Source organism: Heteronotia binoei, chromosome 6, assembly GCF_032191835.1.
Source record: "Heteronotia binoei isolate CCM8104 ecotype False Entrance Well chromosome 6, APGP_CSIRO_Hbin_v1, whole genome shotgun sequence".
NCBI lineage: Eukaryota > Metazoa > Chordata > Lepidosauria > Squamata > Gekkonidae > Heteronotia > Heteronotia binoei.
In genome coordinates, this window is record NC_083228.1 from 141,955,766 (window position 1) to 141,983,674 (window position 27,909).

A 27,909-nucleotide genomic window follows, 5' to 3' on the forward strand; every position below is an offset into this window, starting at 1 on the left:
AGGCAACATGTCCTCGGGACCAGTGGCAGAGGGGAAGGTGGTGGCAGCTGAATTCGGAGCTAACGCTAGGGTTGCCAATCCCCAGGTGGGGGCAGGGGATCCCCCGGTTTGGAGACCATCCCCCCGCTTCAGGGTTGTCAGAAAGCGGGGGGAGGGGAGGGAAATGTCTGCTGGGAACTCTATTATTCCCTATAGAGATTTATTCCCCTAGAAAATAATGGAGAATTGATCCGCAGGTATCTAGGGCTCTGGGGGGGCTGCTTTTTGAGGCAGAGGCACCAAATTTTCCGTACAGCATCTAGTGCCTCTCCCCATAATATCCCCCAAGTTTCAAAAAGATTGGACCAGGGGATCCAATTCTATGAGCCCCAAAAGAAGGTGCCCCTACCCTTCATTATTTCCTATGGAAGGGAGGCATTGAAAAGGTGTGCTGTCCCTTTAAATGTGATGGCCAGAACTCCCTTCGGAGGTCAGTTATGCTTGTCACAGCCTTGATCTTGGCTCCACCTCTAATGTCTCCTGGCCCCACCCCCAAAGTCTCCTGGCTCCACCCCCAAAGTCCCCAGATATTTCTTAAATTGGACTTGGCAACTCTAGCTAACGCTTACAAAAACACACCCTATATTCATCTGTGGAATACCTGAATATTCGTAAGGTGTGCCCAGATTCTGCATACTTTGACTGAAGCGTTGGTAATTCAGCAAGTTTAGATTGGAAAGAAACACCTTTTGTGGAGAAGCGCCACTTTAGGCCTGTGCTTGCCTGGGAGTTGGCTAGAGGAGTCTTTAAAACTCTAGGCAAGGCTTTGGCCTAGTCTATTCCTCCTTCTCCCTCGCCTCCTGTCTGGAAGCAGCACTTCTGAGGAGGCCTCCTAGAGACAGGAAGTCTTTCAGGCTGGACTCCTGGAAGGCTGCAGGAGGGAAAACCAGCTCCTGGGTGGGACCTGGGTTTGATATTAGAGGTTTTTGGAGGGGAACGGGGAGTTAAAAGTTGTCAGGGGAAGCTGACAGTCAGTTTGAGTTTGATTTGAGTCTTGGTGACTGGCGAGTCGGTTCTGGATGGTCTGGTCAGGGCCAGTTATACATTAGGGAAAGAAGGAGCGTTTATCCCTGCTTTCATTTATTACTTCTGCTCACTCTGTATTTACAAATGCCTGTACATAGTTACAAATTTTAAATAACTATTTCGTCTGTTTAAAAAGGTAGTCCCTCTGTCCCACATAGGTTCCCCAGCCGCCTTAGACCACGCCACTGCAAGAGGGGAGTCCAGGAAAAGGGGAAGGCATGCAGTTGGCAAGGGTGCCAATCCTCCAGGGGTCTCCCAAAGAAGGACTCTGGTCTCTGTCGTAACCAGGTGCTGGGTTGGCAGAGGACCTTGAGGCCAGGCCCAAAGAACTGGCAAGGGGGATTGGGAGTCCTGTTCCTCTCAGTCAGGAACCCGGAAATTGAACAGGTGGTGGCAGCGTGCCCTAGCGGTGGGAAGAGGATAAGCTCCCTCCAGGAGTTGGAAACTCAAAAGGGAGTTGGCAGGACCGGACCTGAAGGCAGAATTGGGCCAGTTCCGTCATGCCTTTAATCTAAAATATTGGCATGTATGATAGGTCGGGAGGCATATAGTTGATGATTATGAACATTCAGAGCCAAAATGTGTTTCGGAGAGCAAAGATGGGGAGTCCAGTGTCTGCAACGTGAGATTTGCCATGGCTGTTTTTATTTGAACCCGCCACCCCCTCCGTCTGTAAACTACTTACAGTGCTTCAATATGTATTTTTTTTTTTTTGGCAATGAAATAAATAGCTCTTAATTTTGAAAGGTGATCTGGGGCAAGAGGAGCCTCTCGTCTTACAGGAGATGAGTTGCTAGAACCGCGTCTTGTATAAATAATGGACGAAAACCTTATATACACACTGATATACTTGAGTTCAGGTCACGGACCCCGACCCCGCCCCCATTTCGCTATACGTAGCTGACTTGTTCCTCCGTCTTATCAATTTCGTTCTCTGTGAGCAGCAGCGTGTCCAGCAGAATAGCCGACGAGGACTGGATCGTCGAGAGTCTCCTCGGGCTTTGGTACATGACGGGGTTAATCCCGTTCCGCATCCCATGATGCATCATGAAAAGCTTTGAGTTCTCCGCCACGGAATTCCTGAACGAGAGCCTGCTGGAGCATTTCCGAAGGCCCCGTACGGGCAGCGAGGTCTGGTAGTTGCAGGTCATGTACCTGCCAAAGGCCTCCCTGAAGGTCTTATTGAAAAGGGTGTAGACCAGCGGGTTCACGCCGGAGGAAACATACCCTATCCAAACAAATATCTCCATAAGCTTTTGGATAAACCCCTCGCTGCAGGCAGACCTGCAGAGGACGGAAGTGATGTTGGTGATGAAGAACGGACACCACATCAGCAAGAAGAGGAAGAAGACGATCCCCAAGACCTTAGAGGCCCGTTGTTCGTTCGTAAGGGTCTGGACCGACTTCTTCCCAACGGTGGACATCCTGCGCATGAGCAGCTCTTCATTCCCATTGGCCAAGGGCCTGTCCTTCCTAGAGCCGTTCAGCATGGCCAACTTTTCCGGCGACGAACCGGGCGTCCCTTCCCGCTGGAAGACCGTGGAGACGGTGCTCCAGTTCAAGCGCTGCGGCAGCTTGTTGATCAGGTGGGCCTTCTTGCGCAGCACTCGGATGGTGAGGAAGTAGGTCACGACCATGATGGCCAGCGGGACGAAGAAGGCAGCTACCGAGCCGTAGAGGATGAAGTCTCCAAAGCGGTCCGGCGTCAGCACGCAGGTGAAGTTCCTGAGGGTCGTGGCACCTTCCCCGAGGCCACGAATAGGGATAGGAAGAGCGATGCCTGGAGGAGAAACACAGGTCAGCTCAGCTTTGTCATGGATTTCAAGCCCCCTTCCCTAAACATAGAATCATAGAGTTGGAAGGGATCTCCAGGGTCATCTAGTCCAACCCCCTGCGCAATGCAGGAAACTCACAAACACCTCTCCCTAAATTCTACAAACCCTAATGAACTCACAAACACCTCTCCCTAAATTCACAGGATCTTCGTCGCTGTCAGATGGCCCTCTAGCCTCTGTTGAAAAACCTCCAAGGAAGGACATGAGCGCAAGTCACATACGTATTTTATTTATTCTGATTATTTGTAATTCTCTTCTCTCGCTCATACCCAAGGCAGATTACAGAAAGCGACTCAGTTACAGTCCATGGCTGGGACATTCAATGGACACATGAAATGGGATTTGAATTCTAGAACACAAGAACATAAGAGAAGCCATGTTGGATCAAGCCAATGGCCCATCCAGTCTAACACTCTGTGTCACACAGTGGCCAAAAAAACAGCAACAGGTGCCATCAGGAGGTCCAACCGTGGGGCCAGGACACTAGAATTCCTCACACTGTTGCCCCTCCCAAGCACCAAAAACTTCCTGGAAGAACCAACCAGAAGTCTAGAAAAAGAAGAAGAAGAAAAAGAATTGCAGATTTATACCCCGCCCTTCTCTCTGAATCAGAGACTCAGAGCGGCTTACAATCTCCTGTATCTTCTCCCCCCACAACAGACATCCTGTGAGGTGGGTGGGGCCGAGAGGGCTCTCCCAGCAGCTGCCCTTACAAGGACAACCTCTGCCAGAGCTAATGGTGAACCCATGGCCAATCCAGCAGGTGCAAGTGGAGGAGTGGGGAATCAAACCCGGTTCTTCTAGATAAGAGTCCACGCACTTAACCACTACACCAAACTGGCTCTCACCCTATGTTTAGGGAAGAACCGAAGTAAGGTTCTATGTTTAGGGAAGAACCGAAGTAAGGCATAATTGTTAACATAAAACAATAAACGATGCAGAATTACATGATAGGAGCCAGCCCACAGCTATCTATACACAGTCGTATAGACCGCGGTCCCCAGTAATTTATCTAAGTAGCTTTGTGAAGCCTTTTGTACAGTGCCACCCTGGTGCCTGTGTAGAAAAGCCCTCTTGAATAATTCAGTGTTTGAAGAGCTGCGATGGCTGCCACGTGTGTGAGGCCCTGCTGTGCTCTCAGCCGCTGAGCCGTCACTTTTGGTGCCTAGCGTTCCCCTGCGATTGCCCTTTGTTTAGATTTCGGGGATTTGCTGTACCCTTGTCCGTCTGGCGCTGCCCGGTAACGGCTGCTGTAAAAGTGGCAAGCCAAGAGATTCTCTTTCCTAATGGTGGTGGTGAGGGAACCTGGAAGCACGGATATGAAAACCTAAAAGCGGTCTTACTGCCCGGTGTTCTGTTCCTGACAGCGGCCCGTCAGAAACTTCACGGAAGTCCATAGATACGAAGGCAGTAGATATCTCCTGCTCTTCACCCCTCCCCCCCAACCCCACAGCATCTAGTCTTCCGGGATGCACTTCCTTTAAGCTTCGGGGTTCCATTTGGTTCTCTTTCCATTCCGGGTTGGATCCAGGCCCAGATTTTCCATCGGCTTCAAAATGGAACACTCCTACCTCCCACTGTATCTCCATGATCCGCTGCTCTCGGAGCAGGGAATAATAATAGTAAGACGATATTGGATTTATACCCTGCAGTTCACTTTGAATCTCAGAGTTTCTGAGTAGTTTACAGTCTCATTTACCTTCTTCCCCCGCAACAAACCCCTTCTGAGATAGGTGGGGCTGAGAGAGCTTTGACAGAAGCCGCCCTTTCAAGGACAGTTCTGTGAGATCTATCGCTGACCCAAAGCCATTCCAGTGGCTGCAAGCAGAGGAGTGGGGGAATCAAACCCGGTTCTTCCGGATAAGACCCCGCGCGTAGGGGACCTCAAAGAGAAGCACCAAGGGAGCCTGTAGCAGGAAGGGGGGAACCGGCAATGACTTCCGTCAGCCGGGAGTTTTAGGTTGGATCCAACCCTCCCGTGTTTAAACGACTTTGAACTGTTGAGAAGGGGGAGGGGCACGACAGAGCCAAGTTCATTTCACGGCCGATAAGGCGCTGGCTAAGAGCGGCGCTTGGTTAATGCTACTAAAATCAGATATTAAAAGGTCATTTCCAAAGTGCTCAGCCTCTCCGGCCGTTTTCCTATCCTCTGTTCGAAACGTGCCTGTTTTCCCTGATTGCCGGAGGCGCTCTTAAAACCCACTTAATGTAGGAAGCCGCCCTTATCATGGGTGTTGTCCTTTAGGCAGCCGAGTCAAACCTTTTCCACTTCTCCATTGTCTGCAGCATATTGGATCTTAAGGATATTTAAAAAAAAAAAATTCTTGACACTACTATGCCGGGTACTGCAATTAACCTCTGCTTTCTATTTTCTTTTCACTCCACCCCTCATTTGACAGTAGCTCGGGAGCATTGATTCGCTTCCTCTCATCTCCTTAAATTTTTGCTGTCATCCCAAACGTACGTTTTGTCCTCGGTCCTGCTCATCACCGACAATGGGCAGCGCGCCTCTTTGCGGAGTTCAGAAGTCAAGGGAGAAGCATAATAGAAACCATCTGCCGACGGTATTTATTGATAGATTTTAGCTCTGTGTATTTTGATAACACACCTCATAATTTCCCGTCTTGTACGTCTTGGGTTGGGTTCCAAAACTACAGCCCGCTAGTATAATGGCATTTTTGTAGCCTGGTGTGTGTGTAATTTTTGCTTTTAAAAAAAGGTCAAGGTAGTCCCCCGTGGAAGCACCAGTCGTTTTTGACTCTGGGGCGACGTTGCTTTCGCGACGTTTTCACGGCAGACTTTTGACGGGGTGGTTTGCCCTCCCCTTCCCCAGTCATCTACACTTCCTCCCCCCCAGCAAGCTGGGGACTCATTTTACCAACCTTGGAAGGATGGGAGGCTGAGTCAACCTGGAGCCAGCTACCTGAACCAGCTTCTGCTGGGATCGAACTCAGGTCATGAGCAGAGGGCTCCAATTGCAGTACTGCAGCTTTACCACTCTGTGCCATTGGGGCTCTCAAAAGGTCAAGGTAGTCCCCTGTGCAAGCACCAGTCGTTTTTGACTCTGGGGTGACGTTGCTTTCACAGCGTTTTCACAGCAGACTTTTTACGGGGTGGTTTGCCCTCGCCTTCCCCAGTCATCTACACTTCCCCCCGCCCCCCAGCAAGCTGGGGACACATTTGACCGACCTCGGAAGGATGGAAGGCTGAGTCAACCTCAAGCCAGCAACCTGAACCCAGCTTCCGCCGGGATCAAACTCAGGCCGTGAGCAGAGAGCTCGGACTGCAGTTCTGCAGCTTTGCCCCTCTGCGCCACGGGGCTCGTATTCTCTACTGCTACGGACAGACTAACGTGGCTAACACGACAGACTAACATTTGCAGGATGTTGCTCCGGTCTCCCCGCTCCCCGCAGTGCTCAGCCCAGCCTTTTTACGAACCACAAGCTCCCTTTGCTGGTGTTTTTTCCCCCCGCATACCTATCGAAATCAGCCACACCACCGTTATTTTGATGAGGGTCGTAGCCCGGGAGTTGTACTGGCTGGCTTGGATTGGCTTTTTAATGGCAATGTAGCGATCCAGCGAGATGGCGCAGAGATGCATGATGGAAGCCGTGGAGAAGAGGACGTCGAGGAACAGCCAGACGGGGCACAGGTCCCGGGGGAGAGGCCACGCGATCTCTGAAAGAGAGAGAGAAAAAAAGGGGTCAAGATCTTTGTTCTCGGTGCCCTGACCTGGATAGTCAGGTCTCAGAAGCTAAGTAGGGTCGACTGTGGTTAGTACTTGGGTGGGAAACTGTCCTTGAAATACCCAGTCAGGAGGCATGGGCAGGCTTATTCAGCCACCTCCCTGAATATCCTCCAGACCCCCAGTAGGAGTCAGTCGCCAGAGGTCAACATGATTTCCAGCTGCATACACACACACACACACACACACACACACACACAAGCCTTTGTTCTTTGTGTGCACAGTAACTTGAACATAAGAAAAGCCATATTGCAGGGGTGGCCAACGGTAGCTCTTCAGATGTTTTTTTGCCTATACCTCCCGTCAGCCCCAGCCATTGGCCATGCTGGCTGCGGCTGATGAGAGTTGTAGGCAAAAAACATCTGGAGAGCTATTGTTGGCCACCCCTGCCATATTGGATCAAGCCAGTGGTCCATCCAGTCCAACACTCTGTGTCACAGAGTGGCTAAAACCCAAATGCCATCAGGAGGGTCACCTGCGGGTTCATCAGTGGGAGGGATGGATAGATCTCCTGATAGCACCTGGGGTTGTTTTGGCCACTGTGTGACACAGAGTGTTGGACTGAATGGGCCACTGCCCTGATCCAACATGGCTTCTCTTATGTGACTCAGAGTGTTGGACTGGATGGGCCACTGGCCTGATCCAACATGGCTTCTCTTATGTTCTTATGTGACACAGAGTGTTGGATTGGATGGGCCACTGGCATGATCCAACATGGCTTCTCTTATGTTCTTACCGTTCATAGCCAAAGTGAAGAGTAACGTTAGGGGGAAAGCCTTTCCCAGTAGCCCACTGCTCAATGCCAACCAGTGTGTGTGGGGGGCGCACAGTGGGAGGGCTTCTAGTGTCCTGGCCCCACTGATGGAGCTGCTGACGGCACCTGGGTTTTTTGGCCACTGTGTGATACTGAGTGTTGGACTGGATGGGCCATTGACCTGATCCAACATGGCTTCTCTTATGTTCTTATGTGACACAGAGTGTTGGACTGGAGGGGCCATTGGCCTGATCCAACATGGCTTCTCTTCTGTTCTTATGTGACACAGAGTGTTGGACTGGATGGGCCATTGGCCTGATCCAACAGGGATTCTCTTATGTTCTTATGTGACACAGAGTGTTGGACTGGAGGGGCCATTGGCCTGATCCAACATGGCTTCTCTTATGTTCTTATGTGACACAGAGTGTTGGACTGGATGGGCCATTGGCCTGATCCAACAGGGCTTCTCTTGTGTTCTTATGTGACTCAGAGTGTTGGACTGGAGGGGCCATTGGCCTGATCCAACAGGGCTTCTCTTATGTTCTTATGTGACACAGAGTGTTGGACTGGAGGGGCCATTGGCCTGATCCAACATGGCTTCTCTTATGTTCTTATGTGACACAGAGTGTTGGACTGGATGGGCCATTGGCCTGATCCAACAGGGCTTCTCTTGTGTTCTTATGTGACTCAGAGTGTTGGACTGGAGGGGCCATTGGCCTGATCCAACATGGCTTCTCTTATGTTCTTCTGTGACACAGAGTGTTGGACTGGAGGGGCCATTGCCCTGATCCAACAGGGCTTCTTTTATCACTGCCCCAGACAGAGAGTTCCATCAATACCCTGCTTCCTATTCCGTTTTTGGGCAGACTGGATTCTTTAAATCTTTACATATCCTGATCTAGAAACCCGGCACAACCACTGCGCCGTGTGTCAGCCCAACACGCGCTTCGGTAGCGTCCTGTTAAAAGCTGTTGACATCGTCTCCTCCTGTTCCATCCAGTTCTCTTTCTGTCAAGTCAGGTTTGGTGTCGTGGATTGTTTTGGATGTCAACCTCCCTTGGGTTGCTTGTAACAAAAGCAGTGGGCACGAGCCTTGTCCGATCTGGATCCCTGCCCTAAGATGGGATTGGCCTGTCTTAACGATGTCTGTGTTGCCAGTGCCCTTTTTAGAAGTGTTACGATCATGTTTTTCGAGTTGTGTTCTGGGTCTCTGTAAAGACTGTAAATAATAGATGCTTTTGAGCTGTGGTGCTGGAGAAGAACCTTGAGAGTCCCTTGAACTGCAAGAAGATCAGAGGAAGAAGAAGAATTGCAGATTTATACCCCGCCTTTCTCTCTGAATCAGAGACTCAGAGCGGCTTACAATCTCCTATGTCTTCTTCCGCCACAACATACACCCTGTGAGGTGGGTGGGGCTGAAAGGTCTCTCACAGCAGCTGCCCTTTCAAGGACAACCTCTGCCCGAGCTATTGCTGACCCAAGGCCATTCCAGCAGCTGCAAGTGGAGGAGTGGGGAATCAAACCCGGTTCTCCCAGATAAGAGTCTGCACGCTTAACCACTACACCAAACCGACTCTCCCAGAGCGAGAGATCAGTCAGTCCTAAGGGAAATCAACCCACACTGTTCCCTGGAAGGTCAGATGCTGAAGCTGAAGCTCAAATCCTTTGGCCACCCAATGAGAAGGGAGCTTTCACTGAAGAAGACCCTGATGCTGGGAAAGACAGAAGGCAAAAGAAGAAGGTGACGGCAAAAGATGAGATGGCTGGACAGTGTTACTGATGTAACAAACATGGATTTGAGCGGACTTCGGAGGATGGTGGAAGACAGGAGGGCCTGGTGTGACTTAGTCCATGGGGTTGCAAAGAGTCAGACTCAACTGTGCGACTAAACAACAAGAAAAGACTGTTTGAGTTCAGGCAGTGCCGGTAAGCTTGACGTTTCTGATAGGTGACCCCCCCATCCCGTACGAGGACCTACAAAACCCCATGCGAACGGTGCCGTTTGAAGGCCGAAACTCTTCCAAGGCCGTTTGTGTCTGATGTGTGAGGCAGAGCGAGCAACGAGACAGATGTACAAATTGTTCGCAGATCCGTAGCTTATTGGACCGCCAGTCCTTGGAGAAACTCATTTTACAACGTACAAATCATGCCACAAATCAAGGGCATAAAACTCCACATCTCAGTAAGAGGGATCTTATCTCAGCCTCCGCTGAGTCCCCGCTGATTACCTGGTTCAGATATTGGGTGCAAAGTAAATTCTGGAAGGTTCGTCATGTCGGCGGTGGCGGTGTCATCTTGAATTTTAGAAGCCGGCAGCCCGAAATGACGTAGAGTGAGTAGGGGTCGCCAGGGTTACCCAGCCCAACCCCCTGCACGGCGCAGGGGTTCACAGCAATCCTTTCCACTCCCCCCAGCGATCTGCTTAGATCAGGGGTGTCAAACTCATTTGTTATGAGGGCCGGATCTGACATAAATGAGACCTTGTTGGGCCGGGCCACATGTGGACTTATTTTAGAGGAGGTAGTTGAAATACAAGAGCCCCGTGACGCAGAGTGGTAAAGCTGCAGTACTGCAGTCGGAACTCTCCGTTCACGACCTGAGTTCGATCCCAGCGGAAGCTGGTTTCAGGTAGCCGGCTCAGGTTGACTCAGCCTTCCATCCTTCCGAGGTCAGTAAAATGAGTACCCAGCTTGCTGGGGGGAAAGTGTAGATCAGGGGTGGCCAATGGTAGCTCTCCAGATGCTTTTTTTTTGCCTACAACTCCCATCAGCTGCAGCCAGCATGGCCAATGGCTGGGGCTGATGGGAGTTGTAGGCAAAAAACATCTGGAGAGCTACCATTGGCCACCCCTGGTGTAGATGACCGGGGAAGGCAATGGCAAACCACCCCGTAAAAAAGCCTGCCATGAAAGCGTTGTGAAAGCAACGTCACCCCAGAGTCGGAAACGACTGGTGCTTGCACAGGGGACTTCCTTTATCTTTATCTTAAGCAGAGATATAAACTTTTTAAAGGACACGGACAAACATAACCAAATAATTTTTTAAAAAAAACTTAAAACATGCTTAAAATATTAGCACCTGTTGGTCTTAAAGGTGCTTTCTTGGTGTTTCTCCCCTGGGATCCAGGGAACTGGGCAAAAGAAGCTCTGGCTCTTCCCTTCCTTCCCCAGGGGACCAGGAGGGGAAGAGCCTCAACCAATGGGAAAGATCGTGGTTTTGCTCCGTAGCTCTGCTGTGCGATTGAGCCAGCCTTGCAAAGCAAGCTGAGAAGCAGAAGGAAGCGAGAGAGAGGGAGAAGGAAGCAGACAAGAGCCTGCTGCTCGGGCCTGAAAGGAGCCCTTTGGGGGCTTGATTCAGCGCCTGGGCCACATGTTTGACACCCCTGGCTTAGATGAAGGCAGAAAGCCTTCAGGATCTCTGAGCCAATCCAGCATAGAGGAAAATTCCTTCCTGACCTCTACGTGGCAATTGGCATTACTGCTGTGGCAGTGGCAGCAGGAGGAGGATATTGGATTTATACCCTGCCCTTCACTGAATCTCACAGTCCTGGAGTGGCTCGCAATCTCCTTTACCTTCCTCCCCCACAACAGGCACCCTGTGATGCAGGCAGGGCTGAGAGAGCTCTGACAGAAGCTGCCCTTTCAAGGACAACCTCTGCGAGAGCTATGGCTGGCCCAAGGCCATTCCGGCAGCTGCAAGTGGATGAGTGGGGAACCGAACCTGGTTCTCCCAGATAAGAGCCCACACACTTAACCACTACACCAAACTGGCTCTCTCTATTGGATTTATACCCTGCCATTCACTCTGACTCTCAGAGTGGCTCACAATCTCCTATATCTTCTCCCCCTGTGAGGTGGGGGCGGGGGTTGAGAGTGCTCTGATAGAAGCTGCCCTTTCAAGGACAACCTCTGCCAGAGCTCTGGCTGACCCAAGGCCATTCCAGCAGCTGCAAGGGGAGGAGTGGGGAATCAAACCGGGTCTCCCAGAGAAGAGTCTGCACACTATAAATGTAATTCTACGGTCGTCTTCTACGCTTAATGTGCTCAAGTTTTTTTATTGTAAAGGCAGGATTTTTTTCTGACCAATTCTCAGTATTGATTGCAGAAAAACTGATCGCAAAGTAGGAAGCGCACGACATGCTTAATTGAACCAAAACGCCTAGCAGTTTGGTGCGAGCCAGTTTGGTGTAGTGGTTAAGCGTGCGAACTCTTATCTGGGAGAACCGAGTTTGATTCCCCACTCCTCCACTTGCACCTGCTGGCATGGCCTTGGATCAGCCATAGCTCTGGCAGAGGTTGTCCTTGAAAGGGCAGCTGCTGGGAGAGCCCTCTCCAGCCCCACCCACCTCACAGGGTGTCTGTTGTGGGGGAGGAAGGGAAAGGAGATTGTGAGCCGCTCTGAGACTCTTCGGAGTGGAGGGCGGGATATAAATCCAATATCTTCATCTACCTCACAGGGTGTCTGTTGTGGGGGAGGAAGGGAAAGGAGATTGTGAGCCGCTCTGAGACTCTTCGGAGTGGAGGGCGGGATATAAATCCAATATCTTCATCTACCTCACAGGGTGTCTGTTGTGGGGGAGGAAGGGAAAGGAGATTGTGAGCCGCTCTGAGACTCTTCGGAGTGGAGGGCGGGATATAAATCCAATATCTTCATCTACCTCACAGGGTGTCTGTTGTGAGGGGGGAGGAAGGGAAAGGAGATTGTGAGCCGCTCTGAGACTCTTCGGAGTGGAGGGCGGGATATAAATCCAATATCTTCATCTACCTCACAGGGTGTCTGTTGTGAGGGGGGAGGAAGGGAAAGGAGATTGTGAGCCGCTCTGAGACTCTTCGGAGTGGAGGGCGGGATATAAATCCAATATCTTCATCTACCTCACAGGGTGTCTGTTGTGAGGGGGGAGGAAGGGAAAGGAGATTGTGAGCCGCTCTGAGACTCTTCGGAGTGGAGGGCGGGATATAAATCCAATATGTTCTTCTTCTTCGTCTTCTAGCAAAGATTCCCCTCCTCCCCCAACTTTCCTTAAATTTCTTAGTCCTTTAAACTCATGTTCTTGGAATACAGTCAAGCCAGATTTTCAGAAGGCTTAAAATAACCAATTAAATTGGACTGTTTGAAGCAACAGGGCTTTCTTTAGCCAGGCCAGAACTATTTTCCCTGTAACTCAAAATAATGTTGTTGAAACTAAGGAATGTGTGGCCTCTTGTGCGTGCAGGTGTGTATTTTCCACGTTTCAAGAATGAAGGGCTAGCTGGGTTTCCAATGAATAAACCAGTGTTTTCTCGTCTTTATGCTTTGCTGGTCGGATGCCTGCCTGCCTGCCTTCCTTCCTTCCCTCTACCTCTGCTGATTTTTTCAAGAGGAGTGTGCTGGGCTTGGCACTAATGTAGACTTCAGCGTTGGGGTCGGAGATGAACGGCTGCCTAATTTTAAAGCAAAAGAGCCCCGTGGCGCAGAGTGATAAAGCTGCAGTACTGCAGTCGGACCCCTCTGCTCACGACCTGAGTTCGATCTCGGCGGAAGCTGGTTCAGGTAGCCGGCTTGAGGTTGACTCAGCTTTCCATCCTTCCGAGGTCGGTCAAAGGAGTCCCCAGCTTGCTGGGGGGAAAGTGTAGACGACTGGGGAAGGCAATGGCAAGCCACCCCGTCAAAAGTCTGCCGTGAAAACGTTGTGAAAGCAACGTCACCCCAGAGTCGGAAACAACTGATGCTTGCACAGGGGGCTACCTTTGCCTTTAATTTTAAAGCGTCTGGGCACAGCTTAAGCATGGAATTTCCCCCCCCCTCTAAAAATCTATTGACTTGACCAGGGGGTCCCCAATGTCCGTTCCTTGGACCAGTATCGGTCTGTGGCCTGTTAGAAAATGGGCTGTGAGTTGTATAATTATTTCATTATATGTTACAATGTAGTAGTAGTAAGAAGAAGACAAAGACGATGACATTGGATTTATATCCTACTCTTCACTCCGAATTTCAGAGTCTCAGAGCAGCTCACAGTCTCCTTTACCTTCCCCCGCCCCACACAGAACAGATGCCCTGTGAGGTAGGTGAGGCTGAGAGAGCTCTCTCCAGAAGCTGCCCTTTCAAGGACAGAGTCTCAGAGCAGCCGACAATCTCCTTTCCCTTCCTCCCCCACAACAGACACCCTGTGAGGCGGGTGCGGCTGAGAGAGCTCTCTCAGAAGCTGCCGTCTCAAGGACAACTCCTGCCAGAGCTACGGCCGACCCAAGGCCATTCCAGCAGATGCAACTGGAGTCGTGGGGAATCAAACCCGGTTCTCCCAGATAAGAGTCTGCCCACTTAACCACTGCACCAAACTAATAGAAATAAAGTGCACCATTGTATCATCCTGAAACCATCGCCCCCTCTTCCTTCCCCCCAGTCCGTGGAAAAATTGTCTTCCACAAAACCGGTCGCTGGTGCCAAAAAGGTTGAGGACCGCTGGACTAGGTCACTGCACTAGCTAAGGGACAGCATACATCTCTGTCAATTTCTCAGGCTTTATCCGACAACAGGCCTAGGACCTGCCTACTTGAAGGACCGTCTCTCCCCACACGTTCCCCGGAGAGTACTGAGATCGGGAACTCAAAATCTCCTGATTGTCCCCGGGCCAAAGGAACCCCGTTTGAAAACTACAAGAGATAGGGCCTTCTCAGTAATGGCACCCTCCTGGTGGAACCAGCTGCCGGAAGAGGCAAGGGCCCTGCGGGACCTTGTTCAATTCCGCAGGGCCTGTAAGACAGTCCTCTTCCGGCTGGCTTACAACCAACTAGAACTAACCAGCACTGAAATACTGAAACGCTGAAACATGGGAATTTGAAACTGAGTGTAGCTGTAAGACCGCCGTATGTCTTGAATGTTTTAAGTACATAATTATGTGAATGTCTAGATTTTAATTATGTAAATTTGGAATGTTAATTTTTAAGAAGAAGAAGAAGATATTGGATTTATATCCCGCCCTCCACTCCGAAGAGTCTCAGAGCGGCTCACAATCTCCTTTACCTTCCTCCCCCACAACAAACACCCTGTGAGGTGGGTGGGGCTGGAGAGGGCTCTCACAGCAGCTGCCCTTTCAAGGACAACCTCTGCCAGAGCTATGGCTGACCCAAGGCCATGCCAGCAGATGCAAGTGGAGGAGTGGGGAATCAAACCCGGTTCTCCCAGATAAGAGTCCGCACACTTAACCATTACACCAAACTGGCTCTCCTTTTATGCATAATTTTATATTTTATGTTAGTTTTTATATGTTGTAAGCCGCCCTGAGCCACCTGGTGGGAAGGGCGGGATATAAATCTCAAATAAATAAAATAAAAAATAAATAAAACAGCCTGGCAGGGTGGGTTAGCTAGAGAGTGGCTCAGCCGAGGTTACCCAGTGAGGTTCTTTGCCGAGTGGGGATTTGAACACGTCTCCTGGGTTCTCGATCAACGCTCTAACCCAGGGGCGGCCAAACTGTAGCTCAGGAGCCACATGTGGCTCTTTCACACATATTGTGTGGCTCTTGAAGCCCTCACCACCCCATTGGCTGGCTTGGAGAAGGCATTTGTCTCTTTAAATCACTCGCCTAAACCAAATGAGCCAATGGCTTGGAGAACGCATTTAAAGATTAACGCAAATGTGGTTTCGGGCTGCATCGACAGAAGTATAGTGTCCAGATCTTGTGATGTGATGGTATCGCTTTACTCTGCTCTGGTAAGACCTCACCTGGAGTATTGTGTTCAATTTTGGGCACCACAATTTTAAGAAGGGTATAGAGAAGCTGGAAGGGGTCCAGAGGAGGGCGACGAAGATGGTGAGGGGTCTGGAGACCAAGTTCTATGAGGAAGGGTTGAAGGAGCTGGGCATGTTTAGCCTGGAGAGGAGGCGACTGAGAGGTGATAGGATCACCATCTTCAAGTACTTGAAGGGCTGTCATCTAGAGGATGGTGTGGAATTGTTTTCTGTGGCCCGGGAAGGTAGGACCAGAACCAATGGGCTGAAATTAAATCAAAAGAGTTTCCGGCTCAACATTAGGAAGAACTTCCTGACTGTGAGAGCGGTTCCTCAGTGGAACAGGCTTCCTCGGGAGGTGGTGGGCTCTCCTCCCTTGGAGGTTTTTCAACAGAGGCCAGATGACCCTCTGACAGCGATGAAGATCCTGTGAATTTAGGGGGCGGTATTTGTGAGTTTCCTGCATTGTGCAAGGACCCTAGAGGTCCCTTCCAACTCTATGATTCTATGAATCTGTGAAAGTTAAAGTTGCTTTCTTTCCACCTCTCTCTCCCTTCCCCATCCCCATCTTCCTCCCTCTCTCCAACGTCTGACATTCATGTCTTGCGGCTCTCAAACATCTGACATTTATTCTACGCGGCTCTTAGGTTAAGCAAGTTTGGCCACCCCTGCTTTAACCTCTGCGTCCCATCGGCAATGTTTCCAGTGAGCCCGTGTCGGTCTTGACTCTGGGTGGGGTTGGATTCAGATCCTGTTTCACATGCCGCGGGCTCGGTCATGTTAATAGCCTGTCTTTCCTGCCAGGGACAGAAGAATAGGAGGAACAGGAGGAAACGTTGCCTGCCCTTCAAAGCCAGATACGATGAAGTGGTGGAAAGGGCCGTCAGATTACAGCTAACTTAATGGTGACCCCCGTAGGGTTTTCAAGACCCCGTAGGGTATCAGGGGGTTTCCGGTATCAAAGCAAACTCTCCCTCCATTTCCTCCCCAAGAGAGGAGCCTCAGCCAATAGGGAAAATAGAGGCTTTGCTCTGTGGCATCTGTGCAACTGAGAAATCCTGGCAAGGCAAGCTGTGAGACAGAAAGGAGCAAAAGAGAGGGAGAAGGACCAGATAGGAGCCCTCCGAGGGCCTAGTCCAGCCCTCACGGCACGTGTTTGACATCCTTGCTCCACGATCCCTGTCAAAGAGGCCTTAACCAACACCTGCTACTTAAGACTTTTCGGTTGGAGAAGCCAAACACTGAACTCGGCACCGTCAGTATGCAGCGTGGACGCTCCAGTCCGAGACCCCAGCCTAGAGGTGGCCAAATTCGCTTAACATAAGAAGCAGATAGAATAAAGATCTGATGTTTGAGAGCTGTAAGACATGAACGTCAGATGTTTGAGAGAAGGAAGGAAGGAAGGAAGGAAGATGAGGGAGGGAGAGGCAGAAAGAAAGCAACTTTAACTTTAAAAGCATTCTCCAAGCCGCTGGTTGTCTTGGCTTGGAAAAGTGATTTAAAGAGAGAAATGGTTTCTCCAAGCAGGGGCAGTGGGGGCTTCAGGAGCCACAGAACATGCGCGAAAGAGCCGCATGTGGCTACCGAGCCGCAGTTTGGCCACCCCTGCCCCAGCCCCTCTCTCTCAGATCAAACTTGGTATTGCCCACTCTGATTGGTAGCTGCTGTTTGGGGTGTCTTGGCGGGGAAAGGCCTGACGCAGTGGTTCTCGGACTGTGCAGTTGGGATCCGGAAGTGTGTCACAAGGCCAGGGGGAGAAGGAGGAACAGGAGAACTTGGGAGAAGATGCTCCGGAAGACTTGATGGGCATTTTGGGTTTGCCTCTTCAGAACCGGCAAAACAGTCCTGAAATGCAGCCAATGGTTCATCAGCGCCGCATATTTATAAGCGCAAAACGTACTAGCTCAGTCAGGATTTGTGAAAAATATCAGGGGTTTACTTTGCAAGTCGGTCTTGAGAAGCAGAAGTAAATTTCTTTTATAAATAAACCCGGCTGTGAAACCTTTGATAAACCACAGGTCTAGTGAATGTGACTGATCGTCCTGTTGAAGACCCCCCCCCTTCTCCCCCTCCGCCCCGCCAGCCCAGAAGTGCGAAGAACTGACGGTTCCCTGTTCCAAACAGTTCCTCTCTCTCTCTCTCTCTCTCTCTCTCTCTCTCTCTCTCTCTCTCTCTCTCTCTCGGATCCTCCGCGTAAATAAAACTGTCAGGATTCAAAGGAATAATATTTGCTTTCAGTGTCCCTGCGCTCTCGACAACTGTGAAAACACTGGGGGCCCGAGAAGTCGGGAAGGGTTGGGCGGGATTGGCCGCCTCTAGCCCCGATAATTCTTAATTTAAACATTTCTCCAGCTAATGAATTTCTCAGGGATTACCGGGGCACAACGCAGCTTCTCGCTTCAGGCCACGACCCCTCTCCCCGCCGAGCAATGGCTTTGTCCGAATGCTTCGCCTCTTCCACCCATTGTTGTGGGGTGGGGGGGAGACTTGGTGTCGGCTTGCCAAGTAGACATCTTCGGGGGAAGTCGGCTCAGCTTTTGGACCCGCCGAGTTTTAAAAACGCTTGCGAATAATCTCACCCCTGCTATTTATTTGCGATGTCTCCCCCCCGCTCACACCTGTTTAAACTTCTCGCAGCGTAAAGGATGCTTTTTTTTTTTTGTCTGCTTCCGTATTAAGATTCCAAGCGTGGTTTTTCTTAACCTTGGTTACAGCAGCTTTAGCGCCACCGGATTAATGGAGAGATTAAGGAGCAGAAAGTGCCGTCGGGTCGCAGCCAATTTAAAGCTACCTTTGTGGGGTTTTTGAGGCAAGAGATGAGCAGAGGTGGTTTTCCGTTGCTTGCTTCTGCGTGACGACCCTTTGTGGTCTCCCATCCAGGTTCTAACCACGGCCGATCCTTCTTAGCTTCCAGTGAGATCTAACGAGACCCAGCTACCCCGGGCCTTCTGAGTCCAGCTTGCTTTTTTATTTGTCTCTCATTTCACCGTGCTATCGGTTTTGATCTCTGCCGTAATAGTACGGTTTCTGTATCCCATCGGCGACCGGGGTTTATTGTTGTGACCAGGGGTCGTTTTGTAGAAAAATAGGTGGTGGAGCTCTTCAGTGTAACTCATTAGCAAATGCCGCCCCCCCTCCCCACCAGCCAAAAGCAACCTGATGCGAGAAAGGAGAGCCCCGGGTGAGCGAGGCCTGCCCAAGCAGGCCTCAGTCACCTGGGGCTCTCCATGACCACCTCCCCCCAAAAGGCCAGCAAGTCACCCACTGCCCAAAATAACATAAGAAGTGGAGAAAGGGTCGTGCGGGCTTCTTGAGGGGTTAATGAGAGCTGCTGGGGGTGTGGCAAAGCCCCTGGTGGCTGGCTGGCTGCCCGCTCTCCTCATCCAGGGATTGTTATGCAGCTGCACCTACTATTCAGTGAACAAGGTAGGTGGAGAGGAGGAGGGGGGACCCTCAGAAAGGTTCAGGAGCTGTGCTCCTGTGAGCTCCTGCTGAATCCGAGGCCTGCTAGGGCCGCTTGCTCCTCCTTTGAAGTTAGAAGAAAGCAACCTTAAAGAAAAGGGACGGGGTGGTATCCTTTCAAGTCAGGGAGCATTTCAGCTTCAGCCTCCAAAGGACACCTTCCAGGCATGTTTTTTGTTTGCGTTTTGTTTTAAAGCAGTTCCTGCCTTTCTTCCTAGGAGTCTAAGGCACTAATGTTAAACGCAGCTGTTTAAAAGCATCCATGTACTAATAGCGAAGTCTGCCAAATCTTTGGATGCTTCAGTCCATTGGCTGGAGCTATGAACAGGCAAGATGGAGCCTTCTTGCAAACCTGAATGATGCCCCAGGTTTGCAGGAAAATCTGAAATCTGAAACCCCTCTCGAACATTAGGGTTTAAAAAAAAAAAACACCTGAAAATGATAAAAGGAGCATCTGTAGCTTTAAACAGATTCCTTCAGTGGCTGTTGCTAGGCAACTTCAGTATTCCAATATTCCAGCCTGGATTTCTCTGAGTGGAAAGGCGGGGGAGAGGCCAGGGTCCTTTTCAGGCCTACTTTGGCCTTTGAGAAAGGTCTCTTTGGGGCCAGGCCTGGCTAGGATTGCCATTTCCAGATTTGGAAACTCCTGGAGATTTTGTGGTAGAGTCTGGGTTTGGGGAGGGGAAGAGACCTCAACCAAATTTAATGCCATATAGCAGGGGTGGCCAACGGTAGCTCTCCATATGTTTTTTTTGCCTACAACTCCCATCAGCCCCAGCCAGCATGGCCAATGACTGGGGCTGATGGGAGTTGTAGGCAAAAATCATCTGGAGAGCTACCATTGGCCACCCCTGCTCTAGAGTCCACCTTCCAAGGTGGCCGTTTTCTCCAGGGGGGGCAGATCTCTGTTGTCTGGAGTTCGGTTGCAATTCTGGGAGGTCTTCAGGCCCCCACCTTGGGTTTGGCAACCCCTAGGCCTAGCTGCTTGCTACTGTTCTACAGGAGCCACCCTGTGAAAGCCCGCGTGGTGTAGTGGTTAGAGCAGCGCTGTAGAACTAATTTGTTATGAGGGATGAACCTGCCATAAATGAGACCTTGGTGGGCCAGGCCATGTTGGGCCGGGCCATATATGTACCTATTTTAGATAGCAGAGATATAAACTTTATAAAGGACATAGACAAACACAAAGATTTTTTTAAAAAACTTAAAACATTAGTACTCATTGGTCTTAAAGGTGCTTTCTTTGTATTTCTCCCATGGGATCCAGGGAACTGGGCAAAGGAAGCTCTGGCTCTTTCCTGCCCTCCTCAGGGGATTGGAGGAGCCTCAGCCAATGGAGAAAATAGAGGTTTTGCTCTGGAGCTCCTGTGCGATTGAGCAAGCCTGGCAAAGCAAGCTGAGATGCAGAAGGAAGCAAGAGAGAGGGAGAAGGAAGCAGAAGGCAGCCAGTTGCTCGGGGCCCTGATAGGAGCCCTCTGGCGGGGGAGGGCCTGGTTCGGCCCCCAGGCCAGATGTTTGACACCACTGGGTTAGAGCTTCAGAGTAGGGTCTGGGAGAGCCAGGTTCAAATCCCCATCTTGCCGTGGAGATTCACAGGGTGATTTTGGGGCAATCATGTACTTTGGGGGAAGGGGGAAAACTTAAGGCAGAGGGGCAAAAGGGGATCTTCGTTGCCCGGCTAAAGGCCAGAAGCGAGGATATTGTTTGGATCTCCAGAGAGAGCTCCTTGCAGAGCTGTGGACATACCGTGACAAAGGGACATGAGTAGATAGCAGCCAGATGCATCACTTTCAGGAAGTTCCCCGTCAGTTAATTTGGATCTGAGGAGCATAATCACAAAGATGGTGAGGGGTCTGGAGACCGAGTCCTATGAGGAAAGGCTGAAGGAGCTGGGGATGTTTAGCCTGGAGAGGAGGCGGCTGAGAGGTGATAGGATCACCGTCTTCAAGCGCTTGAAGGGCTGTCTTCTAGAGGAGGGTGTGGAATTGTTTTCCGTGACTCCAGAAGGCAGGACCAGAACCAACGGGTTGAAATTAGATCAGAAAGAGTTTCCGGCTCAACATTAGGAAGAACTTCCTGAGCGTTAGAGCTGTTCCTCAGTGGAACAGGCTTCCTCCTCGGGAGGTGGTGGGCTCTCCTTCTTTGGAGGTTTTTACACAGAGGCTAGATGGCCATCTGACAGCAATGAAGATCCTGTGAGTTTAGGGGGAAGTGTTTGTGAGTTTAGAGCGGTTCCTCAGTGGAACAGGCTTCCTCGGGAGGTGGTGGGCTCTCCTTCCTTGGAGGTTTTTACACAGAGGCTAGATGGCCATCTGACAGCAATGAAGATCCTGTGAGTTTAGGGGGAAGTGTTTGTGAGTTTAGAGCGGTTCCTCAGTGGAACAGGCTTCCTCGGGAGGTGGTGGGCTCTCCTTCCTTGGAGGTTTTTACACAGAGGCTAGATGGCCATCTGACAGCAATGAAGATCCTGTGAGTTTAGGGGGAAGTGTTTGTGAGTTTAGAGCGGTTCCTCAGTGGAACAGGCTTCCTCGGGAGGTGGTGGGCTCTCCTTCCTTGGAGGTTTTTCAACAGAGGCTAGATGGCCATCTGACAGCAATGAAGATCCTGTGAGTTTAGGGGGAAGTGTTTGTGAGTTTAGAGCGGTTCCTCAGTGGAACAGGCTTCCTCGGGAGGTGGTGGGCTCTCCTTCCTTGGAGGTTTTTCAACAGAGGCTAGATGGCCATCTGACAGTAATGAGGATCCTGTGAATTTAGGGGGAGGTGTCTGTGAGTTGCCTGCATTGTGCAGGGGGTTGGACTAGATGACCCGGGGATCCCTTCCAACTCTATGATTCTTTGATTCTATAATCAGAGGGACTGGTAGGGAGGAGGAGGATCTGTTTCACGGGAACGGTTGCTGGGGGGTAGCGCACTCTCCTGCATCCCACTTCATCCCCCCACCCCCTAGTTTATATACTGCCTGTTCCGCAGAAGGCAGACCTGCTCTTGTGTTCTCTTAGCCGACGTAATTTAGGTGGTGTGTTGGGAGCAGCAGAGGGTGCGGAGTTTGACTGCCCCTCCCGGTCTGCAGGACCGCACGTGTGCAGCTTCACCCCAGCATGTTTTAAAACAGGCCTGCGTGGCCTACTCTGCAGGGTCGTTGTAAGAATGAACCACAGAATGATGGACTTTTTTGAATGCTCCAAGGCAAGGAAGGAATTACTGCCCTTTAATTTGCATGGCATGGGGTGAGAATGACCTTTGCACCCCCTAAGCCATGTGTGTTTTGTCGTCTTGTTGGAGAGCCAGTTTGGTGTAGTGGTTAAGTGCGCGGACTCTTATCTGGGAGAACCGGGTTTGATTCCCCACTCCTCCACTTGCTCCTGCTAGCATGGCCTTGGGGCAGCCATAGCTCTGGCGGAGGCTGTCCTTGAAAGGGCAGCTTCTGGGAGAGCTCTCTCGGCCCCACCCACCTCACAGGGTGTCTGTTGTGGGGGAGGAAGGTAAAGGAGATCGTGAGCCGCTCTGAGACTCTTCGGAGTGGAGGGCGGGATAGAAATTCAATATCTTCATCTACCTCACAGGGTGTCTGTTGTGAGGGGGGGGGGAGGTAAAGGAGATTGTGAGCCGCTCTGAGACTCTTCGGAGTGGAGGGCGGGATATAAATCCATTATCTTCATCTACCTCACAGGGTGTCTGTTGTGGGGGAGAAAGGGAAAGGAGATTGTGAGCCACTCTGAGACTCTTTGGAGTGGAGGGTGGGATATAAATCCAATATCTTCTTCTTCTCACAGGGTGTCTGTTGTGGGGGAGGAAGGGAAAGGAGATTGTGAGCCGCTCTGAGACTCTTCGGAGTGGAGGGCGGGATCTAAATCCAATATCTTCATCTACCTCACAGGGTGTCTGTTGTGGGGGAGGAAGGGAAAGGAGATTGTGAGCCGCTCTGAGACTCTTCGAGTGGAGGGCGGGATATAAATCCAATATCTTCATCTACCTCACAGGGTGTCTGTTGTGGGGGAGGAAGGGGAAGGAGATTGTGAGCCGCTCTGAGACTCTTCGGAGTGGAGGGCGGGATCTAAATCCAATATCTTCATCTACCTCACAGGGTGTCTGTTGTGGGGGAGGAAGGGAAAGGAGATTGTGAGCCGCTCTGAGACTCTTTGGAGTGGAGGGCGGGATATAAATCCAATATCTTCATCTACCTCACAGGGTGTCTGTTGTGGGGGAGGAAGGGAAAGGAGACTGTGAGCCGCTCTGAGACTCTTCGGAGTGGAGGGCGGGATATAAATCCAATATCTTCATCATCATCTTCTTGTTTTGTACTGAACTTTATAGCCTTACTTGTTTCCTTGCATTAAAAGACTTCACACACACACACACTCTCTCTCTTCTAGTGCTCTTGATGGTTTGTTCCCATCTGGGTAACAGTAGTCACAGTCACAGGGCCAGAACGAGCCAGCATTATGTAGCGGTTAAGGTGTGGGACCTAGGATCTGGGAGACCCCAGTTCGAATCCCCACTCTGCCGTGGGATCTAGCTGGGTCATCTTGGGTCAGTGGCTTGTGAGGGAAACCAAACTGCTGTGTTTGGGAAGCAGGCATCATAGCACAGGGCTGGCCAACGGTAGCTCTCCAGATGTTTTTGCCTACGACTCCCATCAGTCCCAGCCAGCACGGCCAATGGCTGGAGCTGATGGGAGTTGTGGGCAAAAAACATCTGGAGAGCTACCGTTGGCCACCCCTGCCATAGCAAATGGAGGTGAACACGCTTTCTGCACTTTGAACGTCAAATCTGCTCTCCTGTGGTGATGTTCAGAGACTTCAGCATACGTTGTAGACGTCTCGTTAGCATGTTCTGTTATGTACAGACCCTGTGGTGTGCTGGCATAATTCTGGATGAATTGGCTGGCATTTCCCTGTAAACGGGCACCAGATCTGGTATTCTACCCTAGGAAATCCTGTATTTCGAGTGGCACAGCAGAACCGTAGTCCCGCGGGTGGAATGAGTTGTGTGCATTTTGCTAGGGCAGAATTTCGTGTTCTCTGTGAGTGGCTGTGAAATGAGGTTTCAGGCGGGGAGGCTGCCTCAGTTAAACAGCCTTGACCAGTAACTGAGAGGCAAACCTCCACAGGAGGTGTGGATTGCTAAGGTAAAAGCCTTTTTTTGTTGCAACCAGAAGCCCAAGACAGCATTTCCTCACCTTCCAACCGGTGTTCCTTCTAAGCTGCAGAGAGTTGTGAGCAAAAATTCTGCTTTGTGAGCTACTGGCATTAAAGCTGTGAGCTACTGGCATTAAAGTTGTGGACCGTTGCATCAATTAGTGTGCTCTGGCGTCATCCTTACAGAGCTAAGAGAAAAACGTGTGAGTCGGAGGGTAAAAATCTATGAGCTAGCTCACACTAACTCGGCTTCCAACCAATGCTTCCTCTAAGCCAGGGTGGCCAATGGTAGCTCTCCAGATGTTTTTTTGCCTACAACTCCCAGCAGCCCCAGCCATTGGCCATGCTGGCTGGGGCTGATGGGAGTTGTAGGCAAAAAAACATCTGGAGAGCTACCGTTGGCCACCCCTGCTCTAAGGTGTGGAGTTTTATGAGCAAAACTGCTACTTTGTGAGCTACTGGCATTAAAACTGTGAGCTACTGCATAGATTCGTTTGCTCTGGGGCCATTTTACCTGAGCGAAGACAAAAAAAAAAACGTGCGAGCCAGAGGCTTAAAAGCTGTGAGCTGGTCCACACTAACTTAGCTTAGAGGGAACACTGCGTCCAACATGCCCTGTTCTGTCAGTCCCAGAATGTGCTGATTTGCAGTTCTTCTGCTCATCTGCAGTGCATCGGAGCATTCTGCGGGGAGGGCGGGATAGAAGTGGAATAAAATAAATTGTGTGGCCTCCAAGTGTGGCTGCCAAGCTCCAGGTGGAGCCTGGAGATTTCCCAGAATTATAACTGATACCCCAGATCACAGAGATCAGTTCCCCTGGAGGTAGTGGTTGCCTATACCAGGGGTGGCCAACGGTAGCTCTCCAGATGTTTTTTTTTGCCTACAACTCCCATCAGCCCCAGCCATTGGCCATGCTGGCTGGGGCTGATGGGAGTTGTAGGCAAAAAAAAACACCTGGAGAGCTACCGTTGGCCACCCCTGGCCTATACAGTCAACCCTCCAAAGCATTATGATGCTGACAAGGTCCCTGCTATCCCCAACCCCCCCCCTCCCAGGCTCCACCCCCAAACCCCCAGGGTTTTCCCTACAAAGAATTGGCAACTGTGCCTTTAAGGCCAAAAATCCAGCTGCTGAAGCCACACCGTCTCCCCTTACTTGAAACTTCCAGCGTACCCTGGCGACAAAAGGATCTTGAATCATGGATCGAATTCTAAACTTCCCCATTATTATTATATTTTGGTAGCTGACGTAAGTTCAAACACACACACACACACCCCTTTCTAGCCCTGCCCCAAAAGTAGAAGCCAAAAGTGGGGGAGAAATGCCACTGAGGATTATATGAACTGAATTTCTCGTGCGCAGTACTTAAAATTGCTTCAGGTTTGACCATTCGGGACTAGCAATTACAGAGAACGTTCGGCAAGGCCATCATATAACCACACCGAAATTAAGGCGTATTTTCTTAAAACTAACTAACTGTCTCAATCTCTTTCGTTGTGCAGAAAGCCTGAATCAAGCGCTTACAACACCAAAAACCTAGTTAGTGAAGTGAAGCTTTTTTTGGGAAAGGCGCCCATCAGTGGCGTTGATCGTGAATTCACCATTGGCTCCCATATTAGACAGACTCCTGACCTCGGCTTCGTAGGAATTGCTTGTGTGTGTGTGTGTGTGTGTGTATGTTTTCGTCTAAGTTCTGAAACTATCACAGCTGTGTGTCTAGCTGAAGCCAAGGCAACATCTGTGAAGTGTGATCTTTTCTCCCCCCCCACCCCCCTGTAATTCACTCTCTTTCCCCCAGAGCACTATTGTTTTGGCTGGATAGCACTGTCTTGCTTTATGTTTGTGCTTGACATGGGAGCTGAAGGCATCGGTCAGAAGTGGATGGCCCAGGGTAGCCCAATCCTCACATCTTGGAAGCTAAGCAGGGTGGGCTCTGGTTAGTACTTCGATGGGAGACCACCAAGGAATCCAGGGTCACTATGCAGAAGCAGGCAAGGGCAAAACAGCTCTAATTGTCCCTTATCCTGAAAACCCTACAGATTTGCCATAAGTTGGATGCAACTAAGAACATAAGAGGAGTCATGTTGGATCAGGCCAATGGCCCCTCCAGTCCAACATTCTGTGTCACATAAGAACAAAAGAGGAGCCATGTTGGTTCAGGCCAGTGGCCCATCCAGTCCAACACTCTGTGTCACATAAGAACATAAGAGAAGCCATGTTGGATCAGGCCAGTGGCCCATCCAGTCCAACACTCTGTGTCACATAAGAACATAAGAGAAGCCATGTTGGATAAAGCCAATGGCCCCTCCAGTCCAACACTCTGTGTTACATAAGAACATAAGAGAAGCCATGTTGGATAAAGCCAATGGCCCCTCCAGTCCAACACTCTGTGTTACATAAGAGAAGCCATGTTGGATAAAGCCAATGGCCCCTCCAGTCCAACACTCTGTGTTACATAAGAACATAAGAGAAGCCCTGTTGGATCAGGCTAATGACCCATCCAGTCCAACACTGTGTCACACAGTGGCCAAAAAACCCAAGTGCCATCAGGAGGTCCATCAGTGGGGCCAGGACACTAGAAGCCCTCCCACTGTTGCCTCCCCCCAAGCACCAGGAATACAGAGCATCACTGCCCCAGACAGAGAGTTCCATCATTACGCTGTGGCTAATAACCACTGATGGACCTCCGCTCCAGATGTTTATCCAAAGGGAAACTCGACGGCACACAGTTATTAGGCCTGGATGATCCAGGCTAGCCTGATGTCTTGCGATCTTGGAAGCTCTTGGGCCCTGGTTAGCACTTGGATGGGAGACCACCAAGGCAGTCCAGGGGGCACTGTGCAGAGTTAGGCAAGGGCAAAACAGTTCTAATGGTCTCTGGCTTCCCCCCCAAACCCTACGAGGTCATTGTAAGTTGGCTGCAACTGGACAGCACATGGTTATTAGCCCTGGATGGCCCAGGCCAGCCTGATCTCTTGTGATCTTGGAAGCTAAGCAGGGTCGGCCGTGGTTTGTATGTGGGAGACCACCAAGGAAGCCTTGGGGTTTGCTACACGGAGGCAGGAGCGGCCAACCACCCCTGAACGTCTCTTGCCGCCGAAACCCTAGAGGGTCGCCATAAGTCAGCTGCGATTCCATATCCGTTTCCAAAAAAGAGAGTATTTACCACAGCTTGCTTAGGATAATTCCTTTTATACGAGCAGAATCTAATACTCACCAAACATTACAGTGAGGAGGGCTATCGGCATCACAAGCAGCCCGACCAGCAAATCGGCCACTGCCAGGGACATGAGGAAGTAATTCGTGGCGTATTGCAACTTTTTCTCCAAGGACACAGCCAGTATGACGAGGATATTCCCCCCGATAGTGGGGATGATGACCATCAGGATCAGCAGGGCCGGCCAGTGCAGGGTGTTTCCGTCCCCGGCGGCCAGCAGCGTAGATCCATTGCTAGATCCAAATGCGTTCAAAGGCAAAGCCATCGCGGTGCCCAGGAAGACGCGTTCAGAGATCGGCCGTTCCTCAAACACTTTACAAAGCCGAGGAATGCGTTCTTTCTCTTTGGTCCGGTACGATGCTGACAGAAGATCATCATTGTAAACTCCTCATCTGCTATCCCGAGAGGTTCTGCGCTCGTATCCAGAATTTTTTGCTTCCGGTTCAGGGGGGGAGCTTAAAAACGAGCGCGCCGACTTGGGACCGTTTCTGGTAATCCCGGAAACAGTTTGCCGAGCTGCTCCTTGATGTGGATCCCCCCAAAATCTAGTTTGGTCTTTGAGGTGCCGCTGGGCTCGAATCCAGCTGTACCTTTAAATGGAAGCACTCGGAGAATTCATTGGGTGGTGAAGAGCGGAGCGCTGAATTAGCTCCTTGTGTCTTGCTCACACCATCTCTTCTGTTATGCGAAGCTGAACGTGGAAGGCTTCTCCCTGGATAAAAGAACACACACAAATTGAATTTTTTCCTCTCTGAGCTGATACACTGGAATTGTGACACTGAGCTTAGGGGGCAGCCTCAGGTTGATTTACCGTGAAAATGTGTATCTTCCAGATTTTGATTAAAACAGCTTATGATTTCCAAAAGCGTACAGAGAGAGCTCACTTGTGCTGCGTAGGTGCCCCTCCGCTCCTATAAACAGCTACGTGGCGATAGCGAAGTCTTACGAGAATCATTCTGATCCCTTTGCTCTCAGTAAAATTCCATTT

The 27,909-nt window shown here is 50.6% G+C and overlaps 2 protein-coding genes across 2 annotated transcripts in view; both read right to left on the bottom strand.

The window, feature by feature from the left end:
- The window catches only part of LOC132574479 (26S proteasome non-ATPase regulatory subunit 1-like), a gene marked incomplete at its 5' end in the record, with an annotated part of 261,677 nt that overhangs the window by 83,186 nt on the left and 150,582 nt on the right, over positions 1–27,909 (bottom strand). The gene's annotated exons all lie outside the window — the stretch shown is intronic.
- Positions 1,788–27,326, bottom strand: LOC132574478 (5-hydroxytryptamine receptor 2B-like). The gene is made up of 3 exons (XM_060242831.1): positions 26,922–27,326; positions 6,378–6,578; positions 1,788–2,845 (listed from the first exon to the last, which is right to left on the bottom strand). The coding sequence occupies exons 1-3, from the start codon at positions 27,184–27,186 to the stop codon at positions 1,956–1,958; spliced, it is 1,356 nt and encodes a 451-aa protein (XP_060098814.1). The 5' UTR covers positions 27,187–27,326; the 3' UTR covers positions 1,788–1,955.

Bases quoted from the DNA above. Each gene is read 5' to 3' on its own strand.
- LOC132574478 (XM_060242831.1), bottom strand. From the start codon at position 27,186: ATGGCTTTGCCTTTGAACGCATTTGGATCTAGCAATGGATCTACGCTG. The intron at 6,579-26,921 runs GTGAGTATTAGA...TCTCTCTTTCAG, and splicing joins CCTCCTCACTGTAATGTTTG to AGATCGCGTGGCCTCTCCCC. The intron at 2,846-6,377 runs GTATGCGGGGGG...TTTCTCCTCCAG, and splicing joins GGTGTGGCTGATTTCGATAG to GCATCGCTCTTCCTATCCCT.